This window comes from Notolepis coatsorum (assembly GCF_963971535.1).
Source record: "Notolepis coatsorum genome assembly, chromosome: 15".
Lineage (NCBI taxonomy): Eukaryota > Metazoa > Chordata > Actinopteri > Aulopiformes > Paralepididae > Notolepis > Notolepis coatsorum.
In genome coordinates this window covers 77,098,190-77,123,791 of record NC_140179.1, presented here as the reverse complement: position 1 = coordinate 77,123,791, position 25,602 = coordinate 77,098,190, and the positions used below count along the sequence as shown (strand labels likewise).

The window sequence follows — 25,602 nt, the reverse complement described above, 5'->3', positions numbered from 1 at the left end:
CTGTAATTTTTTTTATAATAATAAGTTACCAGAACTTTAAAATATTGAGTTCAGTTACTGTGCATTAAGGTTTTCAGTTTTCAATCCATAATAAGTTAACAGAAAAATAAGTACACAACCACATTATTTCAACCTAATAAAACTATGTTTATTGTCATTGTTTTAAGAACACAAGTTGACTTGGTAATACTCACATTTTGAGTAAAATGAATGGCTTTTAATATGTGCAATGTTCAATGAAATAGAAAAATAAATAATAAAATGTGTTGATTAATCCCACTGGTCACAATGGTGACCGTAATAATGTTTTTGTTATAAGGCTCTGCAAATGTTACTGAATGATGTAGCAATGTATTTCCAGCTAAATTGAAAATAATAAACAAATAAAGGGTCTCAATTAAATATGTGTTAGTAAAAAGAACCTGTGGGAGGATTTCAACAAGATAAATGCGACAACAGTGCAAAATATTTCACTATAATATTTCAAAGCAAAAAAAAAAAAAAATTATAATATTTATTTTTTATTTATTTTTATTTTTTTAGTGCTGCCCCCTGTGCCTATGAAAATGCCCCCCCCCCCCCCCCGTGCCTATGCAGGCACGCGTGCCTAGGGTTGCCTACCCCTGAAATACAGTATTTGAGATATTTTAAGGATCACTATGAACTGAAAATGGGGGACCCTGATGTAAACAAGACGAAAGTCTTTCTCTGGTCTGCATCCCCTTGAGCCGTACTGTATTGTACCCATTCTGCAATCTGTTAAATAAAGTTTTCATTCATGATTAATTCTCCTCCTCGCCGCTAGAGGGCAACAAATACTTTCTGTAGGAAACATGTGGGCGACGAGTTGTTGTGTCGTCATCGCTGTTGAGGAAGTAGTGTCGGTGCAAACGCGTTATTCTGTCTGACACTCTGCCGCTGTCAGGTGACACAGAGAGGGGCTTGTCATGTTTACTTACTGCTTGTTCGTTCACCTTTTGCTTTTTGAATGAACGCAACGCTATGGTTTGCTGAAGAGAACCATGGTTATCGTCACCTCAGTGCTCAAGCTGGTGCAGAGACAGACGTACACCTGTCTGTCCCACCGGTATGGACTCTACATCTGCTTTGGGGGCATCGTCCTGATGATAGTGTCCGCCTTCCAGTTTGGAGAGGTAAGTTGCTTCATAAAGCAGCACTTCCTAACAATATGTCGGTACAGCATACAGAAACACACCGTGTTGTTATGTGCAGCACGGTCTTTCAAGGCAACCTGTGGTAAACAACACAGAACAGAAGCCTGCTGCCTTGCTGTGGCGTCTCATGGGAGTTAGTCACCGTGACCACACCAGTTGACATAAGGACTAGTCTGTCATTGCAGGATGATTTTGTAATGTAAATGTGCTTCTTTACACAGGTGGTGGTGGAGTGGAGTCGGGACCAGTACCATGTGTTGTTCGATTCGTACAGAGACAATGTTGCAGGGAAATCATTCCAAACCAGGTGAGGCCGACTCACTAAACGTGCTGTGTGGAGGTGTCTCAACAAATAATAATAATAATAACCCACTATGTTTTAAGTTGTAATGTTTCCTATATCCCCACAGTGTGGAGGTGTCTCAACAAATAATAATAATAACTTGTAATGTTTCCTATATCCCCACAGTTAGTCAGTTGTGAAGATTATTCTAGTTTTAGACAGCCTCATGTACGCGTTCCTTAGCTTGAAGCCAAACAAATCATGCATGTTGTTTGTGTGAGATTTATCTGGCTTTGCGATGCTACTCTCCTCTTGGAAAGATATCGAAACAAAGTGATACTAGTGCATCCATGCATGAACAGCCTAGTTCAGACTTGTTTGTCTTCTCATTTGGCCCATATCTGATTGATTGATTGATTGATTGATTGATTGATTGATTGATTGATTTATTTTATTGATGGATTAAAAACACACAACAAGGATCCAAAGGATACCATGAGAGAGTAAGACCCTTATTTCCGTCATGGTCCCAGCCAGGGCTGTTGGGCCACAACAAAAATGAACATGACAATGACACAAAAACACCTACATTTAAAGCATTAGAAGACTAACCTATAGCTAAAATTGTATATCACACAATAACTAAAAACAGTTGGAATTGCATTCTTAGTATATATAGGGCAAATCCTCTACTCTGACTCACTATAGTCATCTCATTTTGACTCAACAAAGACAAGTGAGTGCATGGGTGAGAGAATGGGGTCACCGCCTGAGAACGGCTTCCAGTGATCGTGTGTTTTGTGCCGTTTCTTTTAGGCTTTGCCTGCCCATGCCTATTGACGTGGTGTACACGTGGGTGAACGGCACCGACACCGCTCTGCTGAAGCAGCTGAGGGGCGTCAGGGAGCGCCTGGAGGAGGAGCAGAGAGTCCTGAGGTATTGATTGATTGATTGATTGATTGATTTTTATTGTGGATTAGAGACATCATCCAAGGGATAAAAACATGATAAAATGCAAGCACTTATTTCCATCATGGTCCCTGGTATTAAAAAACAGGACATACATCAACATAAAACAACATCATGAAACATTAAGATACAATATGCATAATACAGTTGAAGATAAAAGAATAATAAATAAATATGCTACCCTCTCTTTCCTATGCCGATAGCCATGATCGTACATGCTTTTTGAAGCCTGTTAACCCGGCGGTCTGTTTAATGCTGCTGGGCAGGTTGTTCCACAGTACTGCAGCTGAGTAAAGAAAGGTCTGCTGGCCATACGTAATGAGTTTGAATCTAAACGGAACTATGTTTGTGTCTCTACCTCTGTGGTTTCTTGGCTATGATTGTTTTTTACATATTGGATGTAATTTTGAAGGTAGCTTTGCACCTCCCCTTTATAAATCCTATAGACTAGGCATAGTTTTATCATGGATACCCTTTTTTCTCCCACCAGTGAGCTGTGGTGTTCCACAAGGAAGCATACTAGGACCGCTACTGTTCCTAATTTATGCAAATGACATGTCGTCAGCTTGTGACTGCAACTTGTTCCTGTTTGCGGATGACTCAGCCCTGCTGGTCTCTGACGAGAACAAGTTACAGGTTGAAAAAACCCTCAGCAAAATCTGCATATGGCTCGCTGATAACAAACTATCATTACACATGGGCAAAACAGAGTCCATTCTCTTCGGTTCAAATAACAAACTCAGCAAGACCGACGGCTTCTCAGTTACAGTGGGTGACAATATTGTCACAAGGAAAGAAGAAATTACATACCTGGGTTCCATCCTAGAGGCAAATCTTTCCTGTGACAAAATGGCATCCAATGTAATAAAAAAAAGTCAACCAACAAACTTAATTCTTGTACCGGATCTCCTCTCTGGTAAACAAGAATACCCTGAAGACTCTGGCAGGAGCACTCATTCAAGGGTACTACGACTATGCTTGCACCTCATGGTACCAAAGCACCTCAAAGGCGCTAAAAACAAAATGACAAACATCTCAAAACAAACTGGTCAGACTACTACTTGACCTTACCCCCAGAACCCACCTCACCCCTGCCCACTTTGACAACCTAGGATGGCTTAGAGTAGACAACAGAGTACAGCAACTTGCAATGGGCCTGGTCTACAAGATACACTACACGACCAAGGTACCCATGTACATGTCAAAATACTTCCCAAAGGTCAGTGAATACCACGATCACAACACCAGAGGGAGCTCCACAAATCATGTTAAACCCAGATTCGGCTCAAACAAGGGACTAAACACGTTTCGCAATTATGCCACATAAATGTGGAACGCCCTACCCAAAGCTGTAAAGGAATGTGAATCACTACCCACATTCAAAACCACTCAAAGAACACCTACGGGAGACTGCAATTCGAAACTGGCCCCTGTAAATGTCCTAACCCCACCCCCTCCAATGTACAGTAAATGACCAAGTATGCTTTTGTCAATATTCCAATGTACAGTTTTGCTTGTACAGTTGTACAGTGTCCCCCACCCACCCAACCCTCCTACCCAACCCCCCCCCCACCCAACCACCTCCAATGTACAGTCCCCCCCCCACCCACTCAACCCCACCCCACCTACCCAACCTCCTCCAATGTACAGTTTCTACGTCAAATGTATATACTCTCTTTTCTCGACTCTTTTTGTATCACAAACAGTACTATATTTGCAAATCTGGTATGTCATAAATGTATAGATGTAGCAGTACTGTCTATCTGTATGTCGTGTGTGTCCTATGATGAATTGAAAATGGGGGACCCTGATGTAAACAAGACAAAAGTATGTATTGAGCTGTACTGTACCCATTCAGCAATCTGTTAATAAAGTTTTCAATCAATCAAAGCCACCCTAGGCTGTTGAAGGGGGCTGAGGTAGGTATGGATGCACGCATGATTAGCTTGGCGTGGCACTCGGAAGAGACGGTGGGACCGAGGCCTTTAGAAAGGTCTGAACATCTGCAACATTTCATCGAGAACAATGTGGGAGACGAGCGACCTCTGGGACCAGGATTCCGTTTGAATTTGTTTTAAAGCAAATTAAACGTTTAAAACACTGGTCTCTTAGTCTCAGCGCGCCAGTAGGTGTTTACTTCCACTTGGGTGACCTCAGAGACCAAACCTTCATGATATAGGGACATTGTTTCTTGCAGTTGGACCTAAACTATGGCTCCATCAAAATGTGATATTTTCTTTGAATGCAGAAACTAGTGCTATAGTGGTCTATATATTACACAGTGTAGTGGTGGTCATACTGTAAAGAGGATGTCTCAAGGGCTTAAGTGTATGACTACAACCTCTCTATAGGGAGGTGTAGTGGTTACGTGACGTCATTGCTCTTTCCGGCCGGTCCACCTCACAAAATTGCAACGTATTTCCCCATTGCCCATTTCTAAATCGTCTCGTTTAAAACAAATAAAGCATGAACATTTGCATGGTGTACCTTTCTGTGCGTATTCATCCACAATCTATAGCTCAACATGAAAATATTCGTAATTAATCGTTAAAACAAAATCGCAGAATTTTATTTCAACCAAAAATGCTTAAACAATAATGTTAGTGATAGAAGGGAACTCATTTTGTGCAAAAATGGAAAGCTTTCCAATGTTCATGAGGCAGAATTGTTACAATAGCCGAGAATCCATTTTCCCCAATGATAAATCCCTATATGGGTGGACCTCGCGGGCGGTCCAAAGTGACGTCAGACTACACCTCCCTATAGCACAGATTATGCCGGGATCAGACTACACAATATTTTTGTCTTTCACGATGGTCAACACGTCAGATTAGGTTATCATACAGTAGCATCATACATTTCTAAATCGTCTTGTTTAAAACAAATAAAGCATGAACATTTGCATGGTGTACCTTGCTGTGCGTATTCATCCACAATCTATCAACATGAAAATATTCGCAATTAATCGTAAAATAAAATCGCAGAATTTTATTTCAACCAAAAATGCTTAAACATTAATGTTAGTGATAGAAGGGAACTCATTTTGTGCAAAAATGGAAAGCTTGCCAATGTTCATGAGGCAGAATTGTTACAATAGCCGATAAACCATTTCCCCCAATGATAAATCTCTAAACGGGTGGACCTCGCGGGCGGTCCAAAGTGACGTCAGACTACACCTCAATACAATCCCAAGTTAGCATATAGGCTTCAGGGAGGAAGAAGCAGCATCATCATTTTCAAGTTGATGGAATTGTTTTGACATCGGCCCCCAGAGGATGTACTTGGACCAATCGGTTATCATAGATCAAAGGTCAAAAAAAAAAAATTGTCACTTTTCTTTCTAAAACTCTCATGTCTCCTCAGTTGATTAGTCTCCTGTGTGTTGTATAAAAAAACACTTTATTTAGCAACAATGGTGAGATTATTGTGCACTTCTCAAGATTTACTTACTATTATTTAATGTATTTTTCTATTTGTATGGCCTGCACAGTGTGCATACTTATTGGAAATGTCATGTCCATCTATCATATTAAAATTGATAAAACTGGTTTTGTTTGCCCGTAGGGAACGCTTGGCGAAGAATGCAAGTGACACAACTGAAGTGCCAAAGGACAAGTGAGTATTATGAGTAGGGATGGGTACCTTTCACATTTGAACCGATACCGGTACCCAACGGTACCTTTTTTCGGTACTTTAGTCTCAAGAAATTTAATTTACCTACCTCAGTCGTAAAAAAAAAAATCCAAACTTCAAATAACTACAATTTCGACAGTTTTCGGCTTGTCATTGCTCCGACTGCTTTGTTGTTGAATCAAGTCAAATCCTAGGTAAGCATATATTGTGCGTGTGAACGTTGAGATGAAAAGAAAAAAGTAAAAAAAAAAAAAAAGTAAAAAAGAAATTAATAAAAAAATATTTTTTTTATTTTTTTTTTATTTTTTTTTTCGGTTTCTCACTTGATTCGATACTCGGTAGTACCGACGTGTTTCGGTTCGGTACCTCAAAAGTACCGAATTCGGTACCCATCCCTAATTATGAGATGGCCTAATGTCTGACTGCTATGTTGATGTATTGGAATTTGCGCAAAATGTTCTGCTCTCAGGACTAGGGATGCACCGAATATTCGGCCACCGAAAATTTTCGGCCGCAAATGGTTAAAAAGGCACTTTCGGCTTTCGGCCGAAAGGGTTTTAGCTCCGAAAATATATCACAGAATGTCAAAGAACAGGGTTACGTAACGTTCGTAACCTAAAGTGTTGTTGTGATGACGTAATCAAAACGCGGCTACAGACATACCGGTAGCATGCGCAACGTATAACGTGAGCAGCTTGGCAGCTCTTCCTGCGTTCTGCAGCCTGTGATAATTAACTCCTCTTGGGAGTCGCGCTGTTTCTATGTAAACTCCGCGAGCAACGCATCCAATAAATGCGTCTTTAACATGCTTTATATCCTCGCCATTACTATATGCGGTTAAAAACCTTTAACTAACGTTAGCGTTAAGCTAGCTAACAATGCTTCCATTCCTCTTTGACCCGTCTCTCGTAAGCTATGTCATCCCCTGCTAAGAGTCATGGGAGATGTAGTAAATACAACAGTCCTTCCATGTAGGAACGCCGTGAATTATATACAGTAGCCACTACAGTAACATCATTAAGTCTGCTATAAGCTATTCTCCCTCTCGTTTGTGTGTCTTTATGCAGATCTTTATGCAGTTTTAAAGCACCTTGGCTTTGTTCTGAATGCCCTTTGTTGTAGTTATCCTACAGAGAAAAGAAAATGCACTTGACTTTAATGCACATTTTGTTGTATGCAAAGAGAAAATGTTTAAATTGTACAATCTTTCAGCAGTCAGTCTGGAATTAATGTATGCATTAAAAAGTGCTGAATAAATGTTTTATGGGCCCATAATAGTGATTATTAATATTATTTAAGTTAAGTTTAGCCATAATCATGTCTTTTGCCATAATCAGGTAGCTAAAAAGAATAAAAATACATTATATATATATTTATAATCATTTTCGGCATTCGGTTTTCGGCCAACTGTTTCCTATTTTCAGTATCGGTTTCGGCCAAGAATTTCCCATTCGGTGCATCCCTACTCGGGACTTAATAATAATAACTTTATTTGTATAGCACCTTTCATACAGCAGGGGATTGCAGTTCAAAGTGCTTTACATCAGTAAGAAATAAGACATAAAATCAGTGTAAAACAAGCAGCAAGAGCAAAGCATAAAGTGGGATAAAATAATGCAGATATATTAAACAAATCATATCAGAACCTCACGTTCAAATAGGCTTCTTGATTTTCTGTAATCTGTTACAAAACATGATACAGGTTATAGTATGCACCCAGCGGATAGTGGGGCGTAAAGATAAAAGTAAAAATAAGTAAAATAATAGCAAGGGTAAAATGAGCAGACATATAAAATCACAGTTTTTCACATTAGGATCTAACATCCCAACAGGCCACCTTGTTTATGGTTTTAATTCACAAACCAAACATTGTCCTGTTTATAGTTGTTCTGAAGGATCAGATTAAACCGAATATATATATTTATTTATATATATATATTTAATTGTATTTGTATATCCCCTGATATCCCTTGTATATTCCTTGTACAATATGCATTGAATATCCCTTCTAGTCTACTGAACATCCCATAATAGTCTCCATTCTACCATTGGACGAGACCTTGGTGCCAGGTCGCCATACCCCTCAGACCAGGTTCAATCGTACCGCTCAACATGTATGGACAAGTCCTAGTTCCGCGTAGGAATATGTCTACCGCACCACTAATGGTACTATTTGTTCATAGTGCGTATATATACTGCGCTATTAAAGTAGAACTTTCTTTTAGTCCAGTTCCTTACCCTCCAACAGAGTGACAGACGCAAAAGCCTCCCCGCGAACCACGTGTGGGCAGTATCGGCATTGAGACATCGTGTATATTAATATTTGAATAGTCATATTTGGCACTATATCGTCGAGTTGGACGTATTCTATTAAGCTAATAATAGTCTATTCATATATAGTGCCTCGTGCGGTAAGAGTTCTATAGTAATCAGCACCCCCATCGTTTCGGGCATCAGCTGGACGCTTATCCAGGGTGGTTGACCCCACGTGAAGCTGCACCCGAGGAGCTCCAGGCCAAAGAGCGAGTGGACCTGTATATTGGATTATTCTACCGACGACGGCTAGCCTTCCCCGGCTTGGATTATGCTTTGAGTACTTTGATTATTCTATGGATAAAGGCCAACACTGCGGTGTGTTGGAAATACCCCCCCCGGAGAGGACGACAGGTGAGACGGCGCTCTGCACAGTGAGGTCGCCTCACGTCTCTCCGTCGTGGACCGGAGGACGCCGGCCACAGAGGGTCCAACTGCATTCATCTGTGGATCGAGGATCGTTGGGCACCGTGTCGCACAACTGTGGACTCTCCCAAGATACCCTCGGCCAGACGGGATCCAGCCAGTGACTCTCTAACCCCCCCCCCTCCAGCTGTCCTACAAGCAGTCGGAACCTTCCCCTAGTGTATCCAGCTATATAATCATTCAAGTATCATCGCTATTGTTCCCTAAATATTCCAGGTTGTATATTTGCTTCCTGCGCAATCAGAGATTGGACATTCGATATTGATCTACCTACGAATACTCATTTGCCATAAAAGTGCATACTATTTCAAATCATAAATGTAATTAAGTGATCGTTGTACATACCTTTTGCTATGTATTAAAACTCAAACTTTCGATTTGGTACATTTGTGTTGGATCCGTTTATCAGGTGGGAGTGTTCAACGTATTCATACCTAGTACTGGGTGGCCAGAGTCTAAAGTACAAGAGGTAGTGGTAGTAAGTATCATATCTAACCATACAGTCAGGGAATTGTACCCCTCAGATACAATTGGTCCTTCGAGCCGGATGGTAATCAGTGTAATATTAATATAGTGTTATTAATATTAAAATGGCCTATGATGAACACTCCACGAAACGATCCTCCTAACCAACAACGCCCGCGGCGCAAACGACAGCTCCCTCAGTACCTAGAGGCTTACGCTGTCAGTCAACAACCTAGTCTTCTACCAACAGTAAACGCGGTAAAACTAGAAAGTAAAATTATGTCTAACCCTAACGACCAGGCTACCCCGACCATAGAGGCCCCTATGGGTTCTAATGTAACTGACCCAGCTCACGGTGGGGACCAGGGGGAACCAGACATGACTTTACACCCCGCCAATACCGAAGAAGTAGTCCCCGACGAGTCCCGGGAGGAAGACAACACTACCGAGAGAGAACTCGGCACGGAAGAAGATGAGGAGAGCACCGTGGAGATAGAGCTCCAAGACTCCGCACGGAGTACCCCAAGGGACGGCTCCCCTATACAACCGTCTTCTCCCAGCGAGGCAGAGAGGACACTACAGCAGGCATTCCTCGTCAGCCTGAAAGCCTCTACTGAACGTGATAGACTCCAGGGTGAACGCGATCGATTGCAGATACAGCAACGGAGCGAAGAAGAGCACATACGCCTGGAAATAAGACGCATTCAGATGGAAGAGAATATGGCAAGAGACCGGGCCGACGCCCAGCGCGCCGCCACCGGTGCCCAGAGAGAATCGGATCTCACCAAGCGCGAAGCCGAGCGCGACAGAGCACAAGCGCAACTAATAGAACAGCTGATCAGAAGGACAACACCCCCTCCCTCCACCAGAGGCTCCAGGAACTCGTCTAGACATCACTCCAGGGCGGCATCCCCTAGCCGAGTAAGCGACCCTGAACTTGACCAACAGACGAGGTCTATACCCCCCGCAGACCCCCTTCCCCAACCGGTCCAAGCGAGACCCAGCCACCGGGAAGGAGCAGCATACACTGCGGAGAGGCTAAATCAGAGACTACAAGCCCTGGATGACCTAACGGAAGACGAAGAGGAAGAGGAGGAGAACCACGCCCGACGACAGCACAGTACTCTACCGGACCAGGAGGTCCAGTACAGCCCAGGCTATACCCCCGCGGAGCTGCGCTACAGACCCCCGACGCTATTCACGGATGAGCACGACGCACGACCCGCACCGAGGAACAGCACCTGGACCAGCGGGCCATGGTACACAGCCGGTACCAGCCCACGCCAAGGAGCAGGAGGAGACTCGCCTAGGAGGCCTCTCCCCCAACGCTCGCCGATGTAGCAACAATCCGCGTCATACATTGGCACACCTATGGTACCAGACTTCACCCAGGAGAACCGGGCCCAGTATACGGAGCTCCGCATGTGTCTGGAGACAATGTTGGTGGATGTCATTGATGAACGCCATAAATACGCGATACTACTGAAGCATTTAAAGGTACCCCGCGCGCACAACATAGCGCTCGCCTACGCCACTTCCACGACCCCATACACCGCAGCGCTAGTAGCGTTGGACCAGAGATATGGACGTATATGGGATTACGTGATCCAGGAGATCAGGCACATCGACCGCCTACCCCCAGCAACAGACAATCGAGCACTGGACGACCTGTGCATCAGAGTGCAGTCCCTGGTAGGGATGCTGGGAGCGCAGAGGGAAAAGGGTAGGCATGAACTATACGCCAACTCAAATGTAGAGAGGATCTTGGAGAAGCTACCGCCCGCCCGACAGGAGCGCTTTAGGCGGCAGAGAGACCACCGAGACCCTAATGGCCCCGAACCGAACCTCCTCGATCTAGCCGACTTCCTGGCGAGAGAAGTCAGCAGCTTACGGCTAGATACATTCGGACGGAGCACCCCTGGCTCCAGAGAAGGAACCAGGAGACTAAATGATGGAAGAAGATCGGTGACTGTCATGCACCAATCGGAGTCAGTGCCAAGCAGTAGGAGCCACAGTACCCCCTCAAGAAAGGAGAAGTGGAAGATAGTGTGCCCCTACTGTGAGAAAGAACACTGGCTGTCACAATGTGACTCATTCCCCAAGATGAATGCGGAGGAAGCGAGTCAATGGATAAAGTCCAACAGACGCTGTTTTCGCTGTGCGCGATCACACATGGCAGCCGAATGCCGCTTAAAGAAAAAGTGCAGTCGGTGCGATGGAGCCCATCTGGACATACTCCACGACAGTAACAGACGGCGGCCTCCACCCGCACCATCAAGCAGCAAAGCAAGCGTCATGTACATCGACCCCGCCAGCAGCAGCGGAGCCAGAGTGCTCTTAAAGGTAGTCCGTGTGACATTGAGCTACCAGAATAAAGTCATGGACACTTACGCCGTCCTTGATGACGGGTCAGAGAAGACCCTTCTGCTCGCGTCCGCTGCGGCCCAGCTAGGGCTGCGGGGGAGCGAAAACCAAATGACAATTCGGACAATAAGAAGAGATTTGAAAACGATAAAGGGCGAGAATGTCTCATTCTCTATCGCAGCAAGCGGCCAGCCCGAGCGACGGTACAGGATTACAGACGCTTTCACCAGCCAAGAAATAGGACTGTCGCGGTACACATACCCCGTAGCCAAGCTGATGGAGAAATATGTACATCTACGCAAGCTACCGATCCCACTCATAGACGGTGCTACCCCGACACTGTTGATAGGCTCCGACCATGCAGACCTCATTGTCCCGATAGACCGGGTTCATACCGGACCCAGAGGCTGTCCTGCAGCAGTCGAGACCCGCCTAGGATGGACTCTCCAAGGCCCACTCGCCAAATCTCTCAACCGAACCACAGCCACTAGCTGTCTCCACTCCCGAGTCACAGAGGGAGACACCGCACTCCTGCAGCATGTAGAGAGGCTATGGACCTTAGAACAAATGCCCTTTAAGAACGAAAAGAAAGACATTCGCTCTAAAGACGACATCTACGCCATTAACCTCCTCGAGACGGGAACAAAGAGTCCCAGTCAGCGGCGTGTTGAGATACGCCACGCCACTCCTGCGGCGGGAAGGGATGCCTACCTTTCACGCAAAGAAAGACGCCACAGAGCGGTACCTACTAAACACAGAGCGGCGCTTAGCCAAGGACCCCGCCCAAGAAAGTGTATACCGCGCTGAGATTGAGAAGCTCATCACAGCGGGACACGTCACAAAGATTGACATTAAAGAGGCCGACCAGACGACTGAATCGTGGTACGTGCCCCACCACAAGGTTCATCACAACGGCAAAGACCGCATCGTGTTTAACTGCAGCTACCAGATCGGATCCCAAAATCTGAATAAAGAGCTATTGCCCGGTCCTACACTCGGCCCCTCCCTACTAGGCGTACTACTCCGCTTCCGCCAGGACAAGGTGGCTATCAGCGGGGATATCAAAGGGATGTTCCTGCAGGTGAGATTAGTAGAGGAGGACAAGCCCCTGCTGCGGTTCCTATGGAGAGAGAGGCCAGGAGATGAGCACCCAGCCATCTACCAATGGGAAGTCCTCCCTTTCGGAACTACATGCAGCCCATGCTGTGCTACATTTGCACTACAGAGACATGTCGCAGAGGACCCAGCAGCGGACGAAGAGGTCCGACACAGTGTGAAGAACAGCTTCTACGTAGATAACTGTCTACAAAGCGTTTCGACCCAGGAAGAAGCCGAGGCTCTCCTACTTAAACTCCGCGCCTCTCTGATCAAAGGCGGCTTTGATCTCAGGCAGTGGGCCAGCAGCGATCCGCACGTACTGCGCAGCCTCTCCTCCGAGGACAAGGCAGCGAGCAGCGAGACCTGGATGGCCACAATCCCAGGAGAAGCCCAAGAGATTACACTAGGACTAGTGTGGCGCTTCAAAACAGATTCGCTCCACTATAGACACAAACCCCTGACCACGGAGCAGGGAAGGTCGACGGCAATACCGACCACCAGACGGAGTGTGTACAGAACACTCGCCCGACAATATGACCCGTTAGGATGTATACTACCGTACACCACCAGGGCAAAGATGATTGTACGAGCATTGTGGGACAAGGACCAGGGCTGGGACGACCCCATTCCCGCACACCTTGCATCCACCTGGAGAGAGTGGGAGATGGAACTCCACTCACTCCCAGGCGTTAATATACGCCGAAGCTACTTCCCACCCACGGTGAGGCCAGAGACATGTAAAATGGATCTACACGTCTTCAGTGACGCCTCCGAGGTCGCCTACGGATCAGTAGCCTACTTGCGGGCCCAAGAAGAGGGGGGAGAGATCTACACAGCATTCATCCTCGCCCGCTCGAGAATAGCCCCACGCAAGCAACAGTCTATCCCACGTCTAGAGCTCTGCGCAGCCCTCGCAGGAGCGCATCTAGCCACGCTCATCCAACGTGAGCTCACCATTCCGGTGCATAGAACAATCCTGTGGTCAGATTCCACAACAGTACTCGCCTGGATCAAATCGGATTCATGCAAATACAAAGTCTTCGTGGGAGTCAGAGTCACTGAGATTCAAGAGTTAACCGGAGAGTTAACCGGAGAAGCAAACTGGCGCTATGTTGATACAAAACACAACCCAGCTGACGTCATCACCCGGGGAATGTCCCTAGATGACTTAACCCGTCGTAACATCTACAGTGACGGACCAGCATTCCTCAAGCTCCCGGAAGGAGATTGGCCCACGCCCACCCCGAGGGAAGCAAGTGACGAGGAGGCTGAGAATAAGAAACCTATGTTCTGTGGATTGAGCACTGTTGTCTCCGCAGACCCCAACATAGACGATTGCATTACCATAGAGTGCGCAGCAACGGACATTCCTGCGGCACCACCCAGAGATTCAGTCCCCCGCTGATATGTCAGCAGCTGACTACGAGGAAGCAGAACTGCTTCTACTGCAACGAGCCCAGAGAGACTCGTTCCCCGATGAACTAGACTGTCTACAGGGAGGAAAGCCCGTCCCATCAGACAGCAGATTGATTCATCTGGCCCCCGAGAGTGACACACATACCCTCATCAGAGTGGGTGGTCGCCTGCGGAGAGCCCCCAATTTACCGGATGACATTAAGTACCCGATCGTATTGAACAGCCGACACAAGGTCACAGAGCTGATTATAAAGAAATACGACGAGGATGTACACCACGCAGGAGCAGAGAGAGTCTTCGCGGAGATCAGACGTCGTTACTGGATACTTCAAGGAAGAGAGGCGGTGCGACGCTTCCAGCGAACCTGTCTAGACTGCCGAAAGTGGCGCGCGCAGCCCAGCATACCACGGATGGCTGACCTACCTCCATGTCGCCTCCGACTCGGCGACAAGCCATTCCACTCAACAGGCATGGACTGTTTTGGCCCGCTGCACATAAAGAAAGGAAGAGGCACCGAGAAGCGGTGGGGTATTGTATTCAAATGCATGACCACCAGAGCGATACATATCGAGCTCCTTCCGACCATGAGCGCAGACTCATTCCTTATGGCCTTCCGAAGATTCACATCACGGAAAGGAAAACCGTTTACATTATTGTCCGATCACGGGACAAACTTCAAAGGCGGAGAAAGAGAGCTGAGGGAGAGCTTCCAAGCTATGGGCCCAGAACTTAAGACCCACCTCGCTCCAGCCCAGATTGACTTCCAATTCAACCCCCCAAACGCACCCCACTTCGGTGGAACTTGGGAACGAGAAGTACGTTCTATAAAGACAGCCCTGTACGCAGTACTTGGGGCCCAGACTGTGGCGGAAGAAGTCCTAATGACAGTCCTCACGGAGATTGAGGGAGTATTGAATTCAAAGCCCCTCGGTTACGTCTCCAGTGATGTAGCAGATGTCGACCCAGTCACCCCCAACATCCTCCTGATGGGGCGGCTAGATCCCGCGTTACCCCAGACAATGTACCGGCCTGAAGAAGCGAACGGCCGACGAATGTGGAGGTACAGCCAAGTATTAGCCGACAAGTTTTGGAGCAGTTTCCTACTGCACTACCTACCGTCTCTACAGACCCGCCAGAAGTGGGTAAAAGAGAGAGACAATTTGACGGAAGGAACAGTCGTCATGATTATTGACCAGTCACTACCCAGAGCTATGTGGCCGGCTGGCCGCGTAAGCAAAGTGATCACTGGTGCCGATGGCAAGGTCCGAGCAGCTGAAGTACTCGTCCAGGGGCGCATTTACACCCGTCCTGTGGCGAGGCTCATAGAACTGCCCCTACTCCCAGACACAATCGATGATGACCATGACCCTATGACTTTGTGAGTTGACTGACCCTTACAGCGAACCCTTGAGTGGTAGACAGTGCGGTTAATCTGTCTCTGCTTAACTAATTAGGTTGGGACCAATTAGGGGGCGGCTGTTCTGAAGGATCAGATTAAACCGAATATATATATTTATTTATATATATATATTTAATTGTATTTGTATATCCCCTGATATCCCCTGATATCCCTTGTATATTCCTTGTACAATATGCATTGAATATCCCTTCTAGTCTACTGAACATCCCATAATAGTCTCCATTCTACCATTGGACGAGACCTTGGTGCCAGGTCGCCATACCCCTCAGACCAGGTTCAATCGTACCGCTCAACATGTATGGACAAATCCTAGTTCCGCGTAGGAATATGTCTACCGCACCACTAATGGTACTATTTGTTCATAGTGCGTATATATACTGCGCTATTAAAGTAGAACTTTCTTTTAGTCCAGTTCCTTACCCTCCAACAGAGTGACAGACGCAAAAGCCTCCCCGCGAACCACGTGTGGGCAGTAAGGCCAATTCGGCCCAGTATCGGCATTGAGACATCGTGTATATTAATATTTGAATAGTCATATTTGGCACTATATCGTCGAGTTGGACGTATTCTATTAAGCTAATAATAGTCTATTCATATATAGTGCCTCGTGCGGTAAGAGTTCTATAGTAATCAGCACCCCCATCGTTTCGGGCATCAGCTGGACGCTTATCCAGGGTGGTTGACCCCACGTGAAGCTGCACCCGAGGAGCTCCAGGCCAAAGAGCGAGTGGACCTGTATATTGGATTATTCTACTGACGACGGCTAGCCTTCCCCGGCTTGGATTATGCTTTGAGTACTTTGATTATTCTATGGATAAAGGCCAACACTGCGGTGTGTTGGAAATACCCCCCCCGGAGAGGACGACAGGTGAGACGGCGCTCTGCACAGTGAGGTCGCCTCACGTCTCTCCGTCGTGGACCGGAGGACGCCGGCCACAGAGGGTCCAACTGCATTCATCTGTGGATCGAGGATCGTTGGGCACCGTGTCGCACAACTGTGGACTCTCCCAAGATACCCTCGGCCAGACGGGATCCAGCCAGTGACTCTCTAACCCCCCCCCCTCCAGCTGTCCTACAAGCAGTCGGAACCTTCCCCTAGTGTATCCAGCTATATAATCATTCAAGTATCATCGCTATTGTTCCCTAAATATTCCAGGTTGTATATTTGCTTCCTGCGCAATCAGAGATTGGACATTCGATATTGATCTACCTACGAATACTCATTTGCCATAAAAGTGCATACTATTTCAAATCATAAATGTAATTAAGTGATCGTTGTACATACCTTTTGCTATGTATTAAAACTCAAACTTTCGATTTGGTACATTTGTGTTGGATCCGTTTATCAGGTGGGAGTGTTCAACATATTCATACCTAGTACTGGGTGGCCAGAGTCTAAAGTACAAGAGGTAGTGGTAGTAAGTATCATATCTAACCATACAGTCAGGGAATTGTACCCCTCAGATACAATAGTGATGATGACATTAGCTCTTTGGTGCTAGAGCTCAATCTCCGATTGATGTTGTTGGCCCCTGTTGAATGACGTGGGAATAAATGCACAACATGACAAAAGTCTGTCTGCCTACGGTAGACTGTGGGACTAAAGGAGACTAAAGGCATTGTCACTCTTTGCAGCCCTTTGAGGTATTTTAAACATTTCCTGTGGGTGTCGATTTTTCTCTCTAAGAATTGAGATCACGATTCTCTCACACGATTCTTATTTTTTCAATAAAATCATTTATTGCACTCTTTCTTAACACTTTGAATGCCACTCACAGCTTTTCTCGGGTTTACCCCCCGCGGGTTGAATGCCCATCACGAGAATATTCGTTTTATTCGTTTTTTTATTTATTAGCGATCTGAAATCATATTGCATCAAGCGAGCCTACCGTTGGAGATCCAGGCTCTCGGATGTGAAAAAAGCGCCCCCTATCGTCTCCCAGATGGTAAATCACCCTTTTGGATTGGACTCAATGAAAGTGAATGGGAGAAAGGATTTCTGACTCCACATTTTACTTCTCACTCACACAGCCGGCATCGACCGGCATCACTCCGGAGCCTGAAGAGCAGCGGGGATTATGTGTTCTACTGTATACACGGTTGATCAATACAATGATCGATTTTTTCGAATGGTGATCAGGAATTGGAATAATCCATTTGGATACCATCTGATCTCAGGTAAGGAATCTATGTTATCAGTCTTAGGATAATCAGACTAGTTTTCACGGTTATATAAGCGTTTCCCCTATATGTGATATAGCTGTTTTGACTGTAAAAGCCATCAGGAAATAAGAGCAGCGATTATCAGCGCGCGGCACGAGCGTGCGTGCGCACACATATACTATCGATTATCTAGCGTTTATTTGAAAACTATTCATAAATAGGCTGACAAATGACAACGTTCTAGAATATTCCAGTAAAAGGCGATTATCATAGAATGGGTTGTTTTTTTCCGCGCAAACGAGTGATTTTCAAAATGCTATCAAATGGAAATGAAGCGATAAAACAATCTGCTTTGACAGTGTTGACTGGAAAATGAGTCTTTGATAAGCGACGGGCAGATTAGACACATAGCCATAATTTAAAACATAGATTAGGCGATATTAACGTTAACATTGGAGTGGATTTGGGCATTCAAGGGGGTAAAAAGGAAAACACGGACTGGCTCTCAAAGTGTTAAACAGAAAACATAACATATCAAAGTGCTTGACTTAAACGTAAAAGTATCTTGTAACATACAAAATAACTCAAGTTAGAATTGTCATCATATAAAAGTTTTTAATAAAACAAAATCGTCGTCATTTAGAAATGAGCTTGCATTGGTCTATGAATCGAGATCGTGATTTTATTTCGATTAATTGCCCAGCTCTACTAGTACACCATGTCAAAGTGTCTAGTACCCCCGCCCCCCCAGCCCCCACCCCTCCCCCAGACACAGGCATGTGGTTGATGCAGCATCAGCAGAAAGGAGGAGTTGTGCAGGAGGTGCAAAGTCCACCCAACACAGCAGGAGGTGTTTGAAGACACAAAAAGCCACAGGACATTATTTGAATTAGAATACAAAGAAATATACACTCCCAAGTGTACAAAACATGATGAGCATATTCTTTTAGTTTTTGGGGTTTGGATGATATTTCTACAATCCATGTCTCAAGGCTAAAGAACTGTCTTTGAAAAAGTGCAGTGGATTTAGGATCAGAAATCAATAAGGGATTGTTTTTCTTTTGTTTTTTGGGGGGGGGGGGGGGGGGGTCGCATTTTCGAATATTCTGTCTTAAAAACAGTAGACTTTTATAAAATGATTTTGGTCAGTCATGCACATCCCTACTGAGTATACAAAACATTAGCAGCGCCCCGCTCTTTTCCTGACAACAGCAAAGGTTTCTGACCGGGGACGAGTTTGGAATGCTGGTCCTTACAAAGTAAAAGCACAGTTTCTTAAACATCTCAAGTAAGGGGACCCAAATAAGATTTATCTTTCTTGTCTTGGGACCCAGGTTCATTGAAACATAGTCACAAAACATATCATCACGTAGGGACCCACCTGGACTGTATTTATATATAGCGCTTTTATCCTAAGTGCTTTACCACTCATGCCTCACATTCACCAATTCACTCACACTATTCACACACTGAATCGACCGTGAGCAGTTCGGGAGCAGTTAGGTGGTTAAGTGTCTTGCTCAAGGACACTTCGACACGCTGTTGAGAGGAGCCGGAATCGAACCGTTCCGATTACACAGACGACTGCTCTACCCCCCGAGCCACTGTTTCCCAGAAGAAGGCCCACAGCCCATTATGGCTTAAGAAGAAGAAGAAGTAGTCTTTATTTGTCATGCAGTTTAACACACGCATGCGAGATGGGCGACACACAGGAACGCACATGCATGCATTGGGTCGCCGATAAAATGCCTCTCTGCACTTGACCCATCCTATTGTCCTTCCCTCCCAAGGGCAGCCGGGAGCAGATAGGGGCTGCGGCGTGGGGCCGCGCCCCGGGGACCAATCCAAGTGCTCCTGTCCGTCTTTGTCAGAGAAAGCATTAGCGATCTGTTGTGCATGTTTTTCAATTGTGTTTATCTTATCGGGAGGGGAAACCCTTGCGAGCACGGGGAGAACATGCAAACTCCACACAGAAAGGCCCGGGAGATACCCCACCTGGGTACCTGGCAACGCGGAAACCTGGTCCCCAAGCGGGAATCGAACCCATAGTTTAATAAACCAAGAGGTAAAGGACTCTTTAATCCTGGGTTTAAAGCGGTATAGATACATCTGTAGTTTTAAAGAAATACATTGGTGATGATGATGATGATGACAAAAAACTCTGTTAAAATGTTCAGTTTCAGTTAAATTCAGTTATTCTAGAATGGATCATTAAAATCAAAGGGTATTGCACATAAATAGGCACTTCAGATAATCCTTCAGAACGTTGATCGGCTCGGCTGACCGACAATAAATCAAAATGACACCATCGTAGCCTATAAATAACAGCATTGCATTGGCCTATCAACCGGTTTTAATAAACAAACGGAAACAGTAGCATGTGCATCTTTTAGATAAATTAGGCTATGAAAATTAGGCTGCCCCTAAATATAAAATAATGTATTAAATAAGAATGGTTTGCTTCACTTAAAAAAATAAAAAAATGTGTATATATATTTTTCGACTCTGACATGAAAATCGAGGAGACTGGCACGACTATTCGACAATTAGAAAATTCTAACTCATCCCTTATATATATATATAATACTCACTGTGGTTTTCTCTCATCCTGTTGTTATTCAGTGTGAAGCCAGAATGCCTGCTGTCCCACTGTATCGTAGCGCCCATGCTCGCCCTGGACCCGGCCCTGCCAGCCAACGTCACGGTGAGGGAGCTGCCCTCCCTCTCCTCCTCCTTCTCTGCCGCCAAGGAGCTGCTGCCGCAGGTCTCCAAGCCCTTCCACCCGCCCTCCACCGTCTCCGTGGTCATCTTCCACTCCCAGGCCGACGGTAAATAGGTCATAGGTCACAGAGAATTTAATGTTCTCTCTCTCTCTCTCTCTCCACGGACCCCCACATATCAGAATGTGACATTTGAGGTTTGTTGGGGATTTAGGCTTACACTCATATTCAAATATATTTATATTTATATATATAATATATATATAATATATATATATAAACAACGAAGTTCAAGGCACTCTTCATAGATGAATAAAAGCTTTAATATATTGCTTAGTTCATCAGGGTTCGCACAAGGTCCTTGAAGTGCTTAAAGTGCTTGATTTTTTACCAAAAAAAAAGTCGAGGCCTGGAATTCCTTGAAAACAGCCCATTGTTCAAGCCCAGCGTTCAAAGTCCTTGAAATCAAGGACCATTCACATTGGATGTTGTTCATCCATGATCAAATTGTTCTGAATCAAGAAATAAATTTTTTTGTTCTGTTTTAATCAAATCTGACGAGTCACTGTCTCGCACGCTCCCAACTGCTTTTCCTCATTTATTCGCGTGTGATGCTCTAGCTGGAAAACAGGCCAAGAAGATGCTTAAAAAAACAGCAGTGAATTGTATCCTTCGAGTGACATCATTGAAAATGAGAAATAGTGCATGGAAAAGTACTTAAAAGTCCTTGAATTTGTGGGAACCCTGGTTCATGTTTGAACAATAAAAAACTGCCAACATGGGGCGCCCGAGTGGCGCACTGCATACTGCGTAGCAGACCTACACGGCCGACCCGTGTTCGCCTCCCGCTCCCGGACGGATTTGCCGCATGTCCTCCCACACATCTTCTCCCGTTCTCCCTCTCCTCTGTCGGCCATGTCTGACCATAAAAAATGCTGGGAAAAAAAGAAGACTGCCAACATGTTTCGGCCTAGCTGTCGGCCTTCTTCATGCCCTGATATGATAGATGATAGTGTTAAATGCTGAACTAAAACCTGAATGAATGAAAACTTTATTTAACAGATTGCAGAATGGGTACAATACAGTACGGCTCAATACACACAATTGTTAAGGGGATGCAGACCTGAGAAAGACGTTTGTCTTGTTTCCATCAGGGTCCCCCATTTTCAATTCATATAGACATTTATGACATACACAACATACATGACATTTATGGCATAGGGACATATAGGTATCTAGTACTGATACATTTGTGACATAAACGGTATTCAAATATACAGTACTGTTACCCCTAGATCCTGACAGAGTATATACATATGATGGGGAGGGGACTGTACTTTAGGAGGGGGTGGTTGGGTGGGAGAGAAATATACATACGGCGGGGAGGGAATATATACATGCGGTGGGGAGGAGACTGTCTATTAGGAGGTGGTGGGGGTTTTGGGCATTTACGGTGGCCAGTTTCGAATTGCAGCCTCCCGTAGGTGCTCTTTAAGAGCGGTTTTGAATGTGGGTAGGGATTCACATTCCTTTACAGCTTTGGGTAGGGCGTTCCACATTGATGTGGCATAATTGCGAAACGTGTTTAGTCCCTTGTTTGAGCCGAATCTGGGTTTAACATGATTTGTTGAGCTTCCTCTGGTGTCGTGGTATTCACTGACCTTTGGGAAGTATTTTGACATGTACATGGGTACCTTAGTCGTATAGTGTATCTTGTAGACCAGGCCCATTGCAAGTTGCTGTACTCTGTCGTCTACTCTAAGCCATCCTAGGTTGTCAAAGTGGGCAGGGGTGAGGTGGGTTCTGGGGGTAAGGTCAAGAAGTAGTCTGACCAGTTTGTTTTGTGATGAACATCCCCTTCTCTTCCTGCCTTTAAGTGAGCCCTCTAGTATTATGGTATGGCTTTCTGTGCCTCTGAGCAAGGGGTTGAGTGGTCGAGGGAAAGTCTGCCAGCGCTAAAGCGGAGCACATGGCAGCAGGTACCACGTTTGCTGGGCAGACTTGGCTATACAATGTTTTGGTGATATTGGTCTTTACACTACGGACCTATACGTTAAAATGCTGTTGCAGACTCTATAGATCATGATCAGTTTCCACAGGCCTTTCACCTGATGAACTTTGCACTGCAGAGAGAAGTCTGTGGGAATCAATGGCTTTTCTGCTACAATGTAGGCTGTATCTCGTGTGATAAAATAGAACAGATTAACATTGGTCCTCTTGTTGAGAACTAAATAATTCACTCATAGCCTATTAATGTTTCCTTTATCCTGGGCTTTCAAGAATTCCCAGACTATAGTCCATGGCCTCTCAATTGATTGATTCTTGCCTTCATTTATCTTTTGTGATATTTATTTATTGTAAAGAGAATCCACTAAAGAAGACACTTACATTCAACTTTATTATGAATTGTTACATTTTGGTCGTTCATCAGTGAAGTGAGGACAATGTGCAGGACTTTTGTCTTTTGATATGACCGTTCCTCTCGATCTTTTACATTTAGTAATTCTAGCTGATTATTTTATCCAAAGCAACTTACAAGTTCTGTGCTACACTCAAGTGCATAGTAGTATAGACATACATTAGCATAGTAGGTAGTAATATAGGCACATTAAATTACTTAGTAGCAAAGTGCATTTTCTATTTTTATTAATAAATAATTTTTACATTTCAGATATTGTTTGAATATCTGCAGGGTGGCATCTTTTGTCAGGAAGGAGCGGATCATTCTGACAGGAAGGAAGAATCTGCAGGTTCTGGTTGTTGAGGCGATGTGAGCAGAGAAGTCCAGCCGGGCGTCAAGGACCACACCTAGAGACGGAGAGAAAGTAGGGAAGGGGAAAAGGGAGGTGGTAGGTTGGAGGAGGGTGGTTATGGGTAGGGAAGGTTGTATGCTTGGGAGAACAGGTAGGTTTTGAGTCTGGATTTAAAGGTGGAGAGTGAGGGAGAGTCTCTGATGGTCTGAGGGAGGGTGTTCCAGAGTCATGATGAAGGTGGAGAGTGAGGGAGAGGAGGGAGGGTCTGAGGGAGGGTGTTCCAGAGTCATGATGAAGGTGGAGAGTGAGGGAGAGGAGGGAGGGTCTGAGGGAGGGTGTTCCAGAGTCATGATGAAGGTGGAGAGGAGGGAGGGTCTGAGGGAGGGTCTGAGGGAGGGTGTTCCAGAGTCATGATGAAGGTGGAGAGGAGGGACGGTCTGAGGGAGGGTGTTCCAGAGTCATGATGAAGGTGGAGAGTGAGGGAGAGGAGGGAGGGTCTGAGGGAGGGTCTGAGGGGGGGTGTTCCAGAGTCATGATGAAGGTGGAGAGGAGGGAGGGTCTGAGGGAGGGTGTTCCAGAGTCATGATGAAGGTGGAGAGTGAGGGAGAGGAGGGAGGGTCTGAGGGAGGGTGTTCCAGAGTCATGATGAAGGTGGAGAGTGAGGGAGAGGAGGGAGGGTCTGAGGGAGGGTGTTCCAGAGTCATGATGAAGGTGGAGAGTGAGGGAGAGGAGGGAGGGTCTGAGGGAGGGTGTTCCAGAGTCATGATGAAGGTGGAGAGGAGGGAGGGTCTGAGGGAGGGTGTTCCAGAGTCATGATGAAGGTGGAGAGGAGGGAGGGTCTGAGGGGGGGTGTTCCAGAGTCATGATGAAGGTGGAGAGGAGGGAGGGTCTGAGGGGGGGTGTTCCAGAGTCATGATGAAGGTGGAGAGTGAGGGAGAGTCTCTGATGGTCTGAGGGAGGGTGTTCCAGAGTCATGATGAAGGTGGAGAGTGAGGGAGAGGAGGGAGGGTCTGAGGGAGGGTGTTCCAGAGTCATGATGAAGGTGGAGAGTGAGGGAGAGGAGGGAGGGTCTGAGGGAGGGTGTTCCAGAGTCATGATGAAGGTTGAGAGGAGGGAGGGTCTGACGGAGGGAGTTCCAGAGTCATGATGAAGGTGGAGAGTGAGGGAGAGGAGGGAGGGTCTGAGGGAGGGTGTTCCAGAGTCGGGGTGCAGCTCGTGAGAAAGCTCGGTCTCCAAAACCTTTTAAGTTTGGATGACGGGACGATAAGTGAAGCGGTGGAAGAGGACTGGAGGGATCTGTTGGGGCGGTAAGGGAGAAGGAGGTCTGTCAGATAAGGGGGGGGGGGGGGGCAGGCTATGGAAGGCTTTGAAGGTGAGGAGTGGTAATTAGTTCCTTAATCGGGAGCCAGTGGAGGACATGAGTGATGTGATCACGGGACCGGGTGTTTGTGAGCAGGCGAGCAGCAGAGTTCTGAACCATCTGGAGTCTATGGAGGGAGCGGAAGGTGATGCCGGCCAGGAGGGAGTTCCAGTAGTCCAGGCGGGAGGAGATGAAGGCGTGGATGAGGGATTCAGCAGCGGGGGGAGAGGCAATGTCTAATTTTGGCGATGTTGCGGAGGTGGAAGTATGAGGTCTTGATGATGGAGCAAGAGGATGGAACTAGAGCTGGATAATGTGAGTTTTATGGGCATCATTTCAATGAAAGATCAGCACATGTACTTAATTTACAAGCACACCTACAGATATGTAAAATATGCAAATAATTGTAGTTGCATATAGCTAATGCTTATGTTGTGCGTGTCTGTCCTCCTTTTTTGTGATACAATTTTTTTATTTGAATAAACATAATATTATAAAAACAATATTTCCTTTTTAGAGAAAAATAAATAAAAGGTAAATGCATAATAAAGACTACATAAGTAGAGAAGAAAAGAAACGGAAAAAGGGAAAAACACGCTGAGAACCTGTCCCCCTGAGATCCAAGCCACGTTGTTTCAGGACCTTGGTCAGCAGCAGAGGTCTGCTATGTTGTTTCAGGACCTTGGACAGCAGCAGAGGTATGCTATGTTGTTTCAGGACCTTGGACAGCAGCAGAGGTCTGCGTACTGTCTAGAGAAAGCCAGCGATGTCTGATGCTTGAGTCTGCAAGTTGCTAGGCAACGGGGCCTGGCCAGATACACTCACGACACTAGGGAGAGGAGAAACAAAGGAGCAGCATAAACATTTCCTGGTCGTATTTTCTGATTGATATTAGGGTACGGGCGACATTTGGGAAATATTCTGTAGGATATAGTCGTTTTTATTTTTTCATGGTGCATGAACCTTTCCACGTGACATCCAGTAATCCACGAAATAATCCACGATCATGGAATTATGGAATCCTTGGGGGCCTGTATATGGTAT

General features: G+C 45.7%; 1 protein-coding gene across 1 annotated transcript in view; it reads left to right on the top strand.

The window, feature by feature from the left end:
* Positions 1-917: 917 nt before the first annotated feature.
* gnptab (N-acetylglucosamine-1-phosphate transferase subunits alpha and beta) overlaps positions 918-25,602 on the top strand; it is an 89,527-nt gene continuing 64,842 nt past the window's right edge. Inside the window, exons 1-5 of the mRNA XM_084330197.1 lie at positions 918-1,154; positions 1,397-1,482; positions 2,275-2,394; positions 5,992-6,042; positions 20,348-20,553. Coding sequence (XP_084186323.1) covers positions 1,023-1,154; positions 1,397-1,482; positions 2,275-2,394; positions 5,992-6,042; positions 20,348-20,553 — 595 coding nt within the window. The 5' untranslated portion in view covers positions 918-1,022. The remainder of the gene's footprint in view (positions 1,155-1,396; positions 1,483-2,274; positions 2,395-5,991; positions 6,043-20,347; positions 20,554-25,602) is intronic.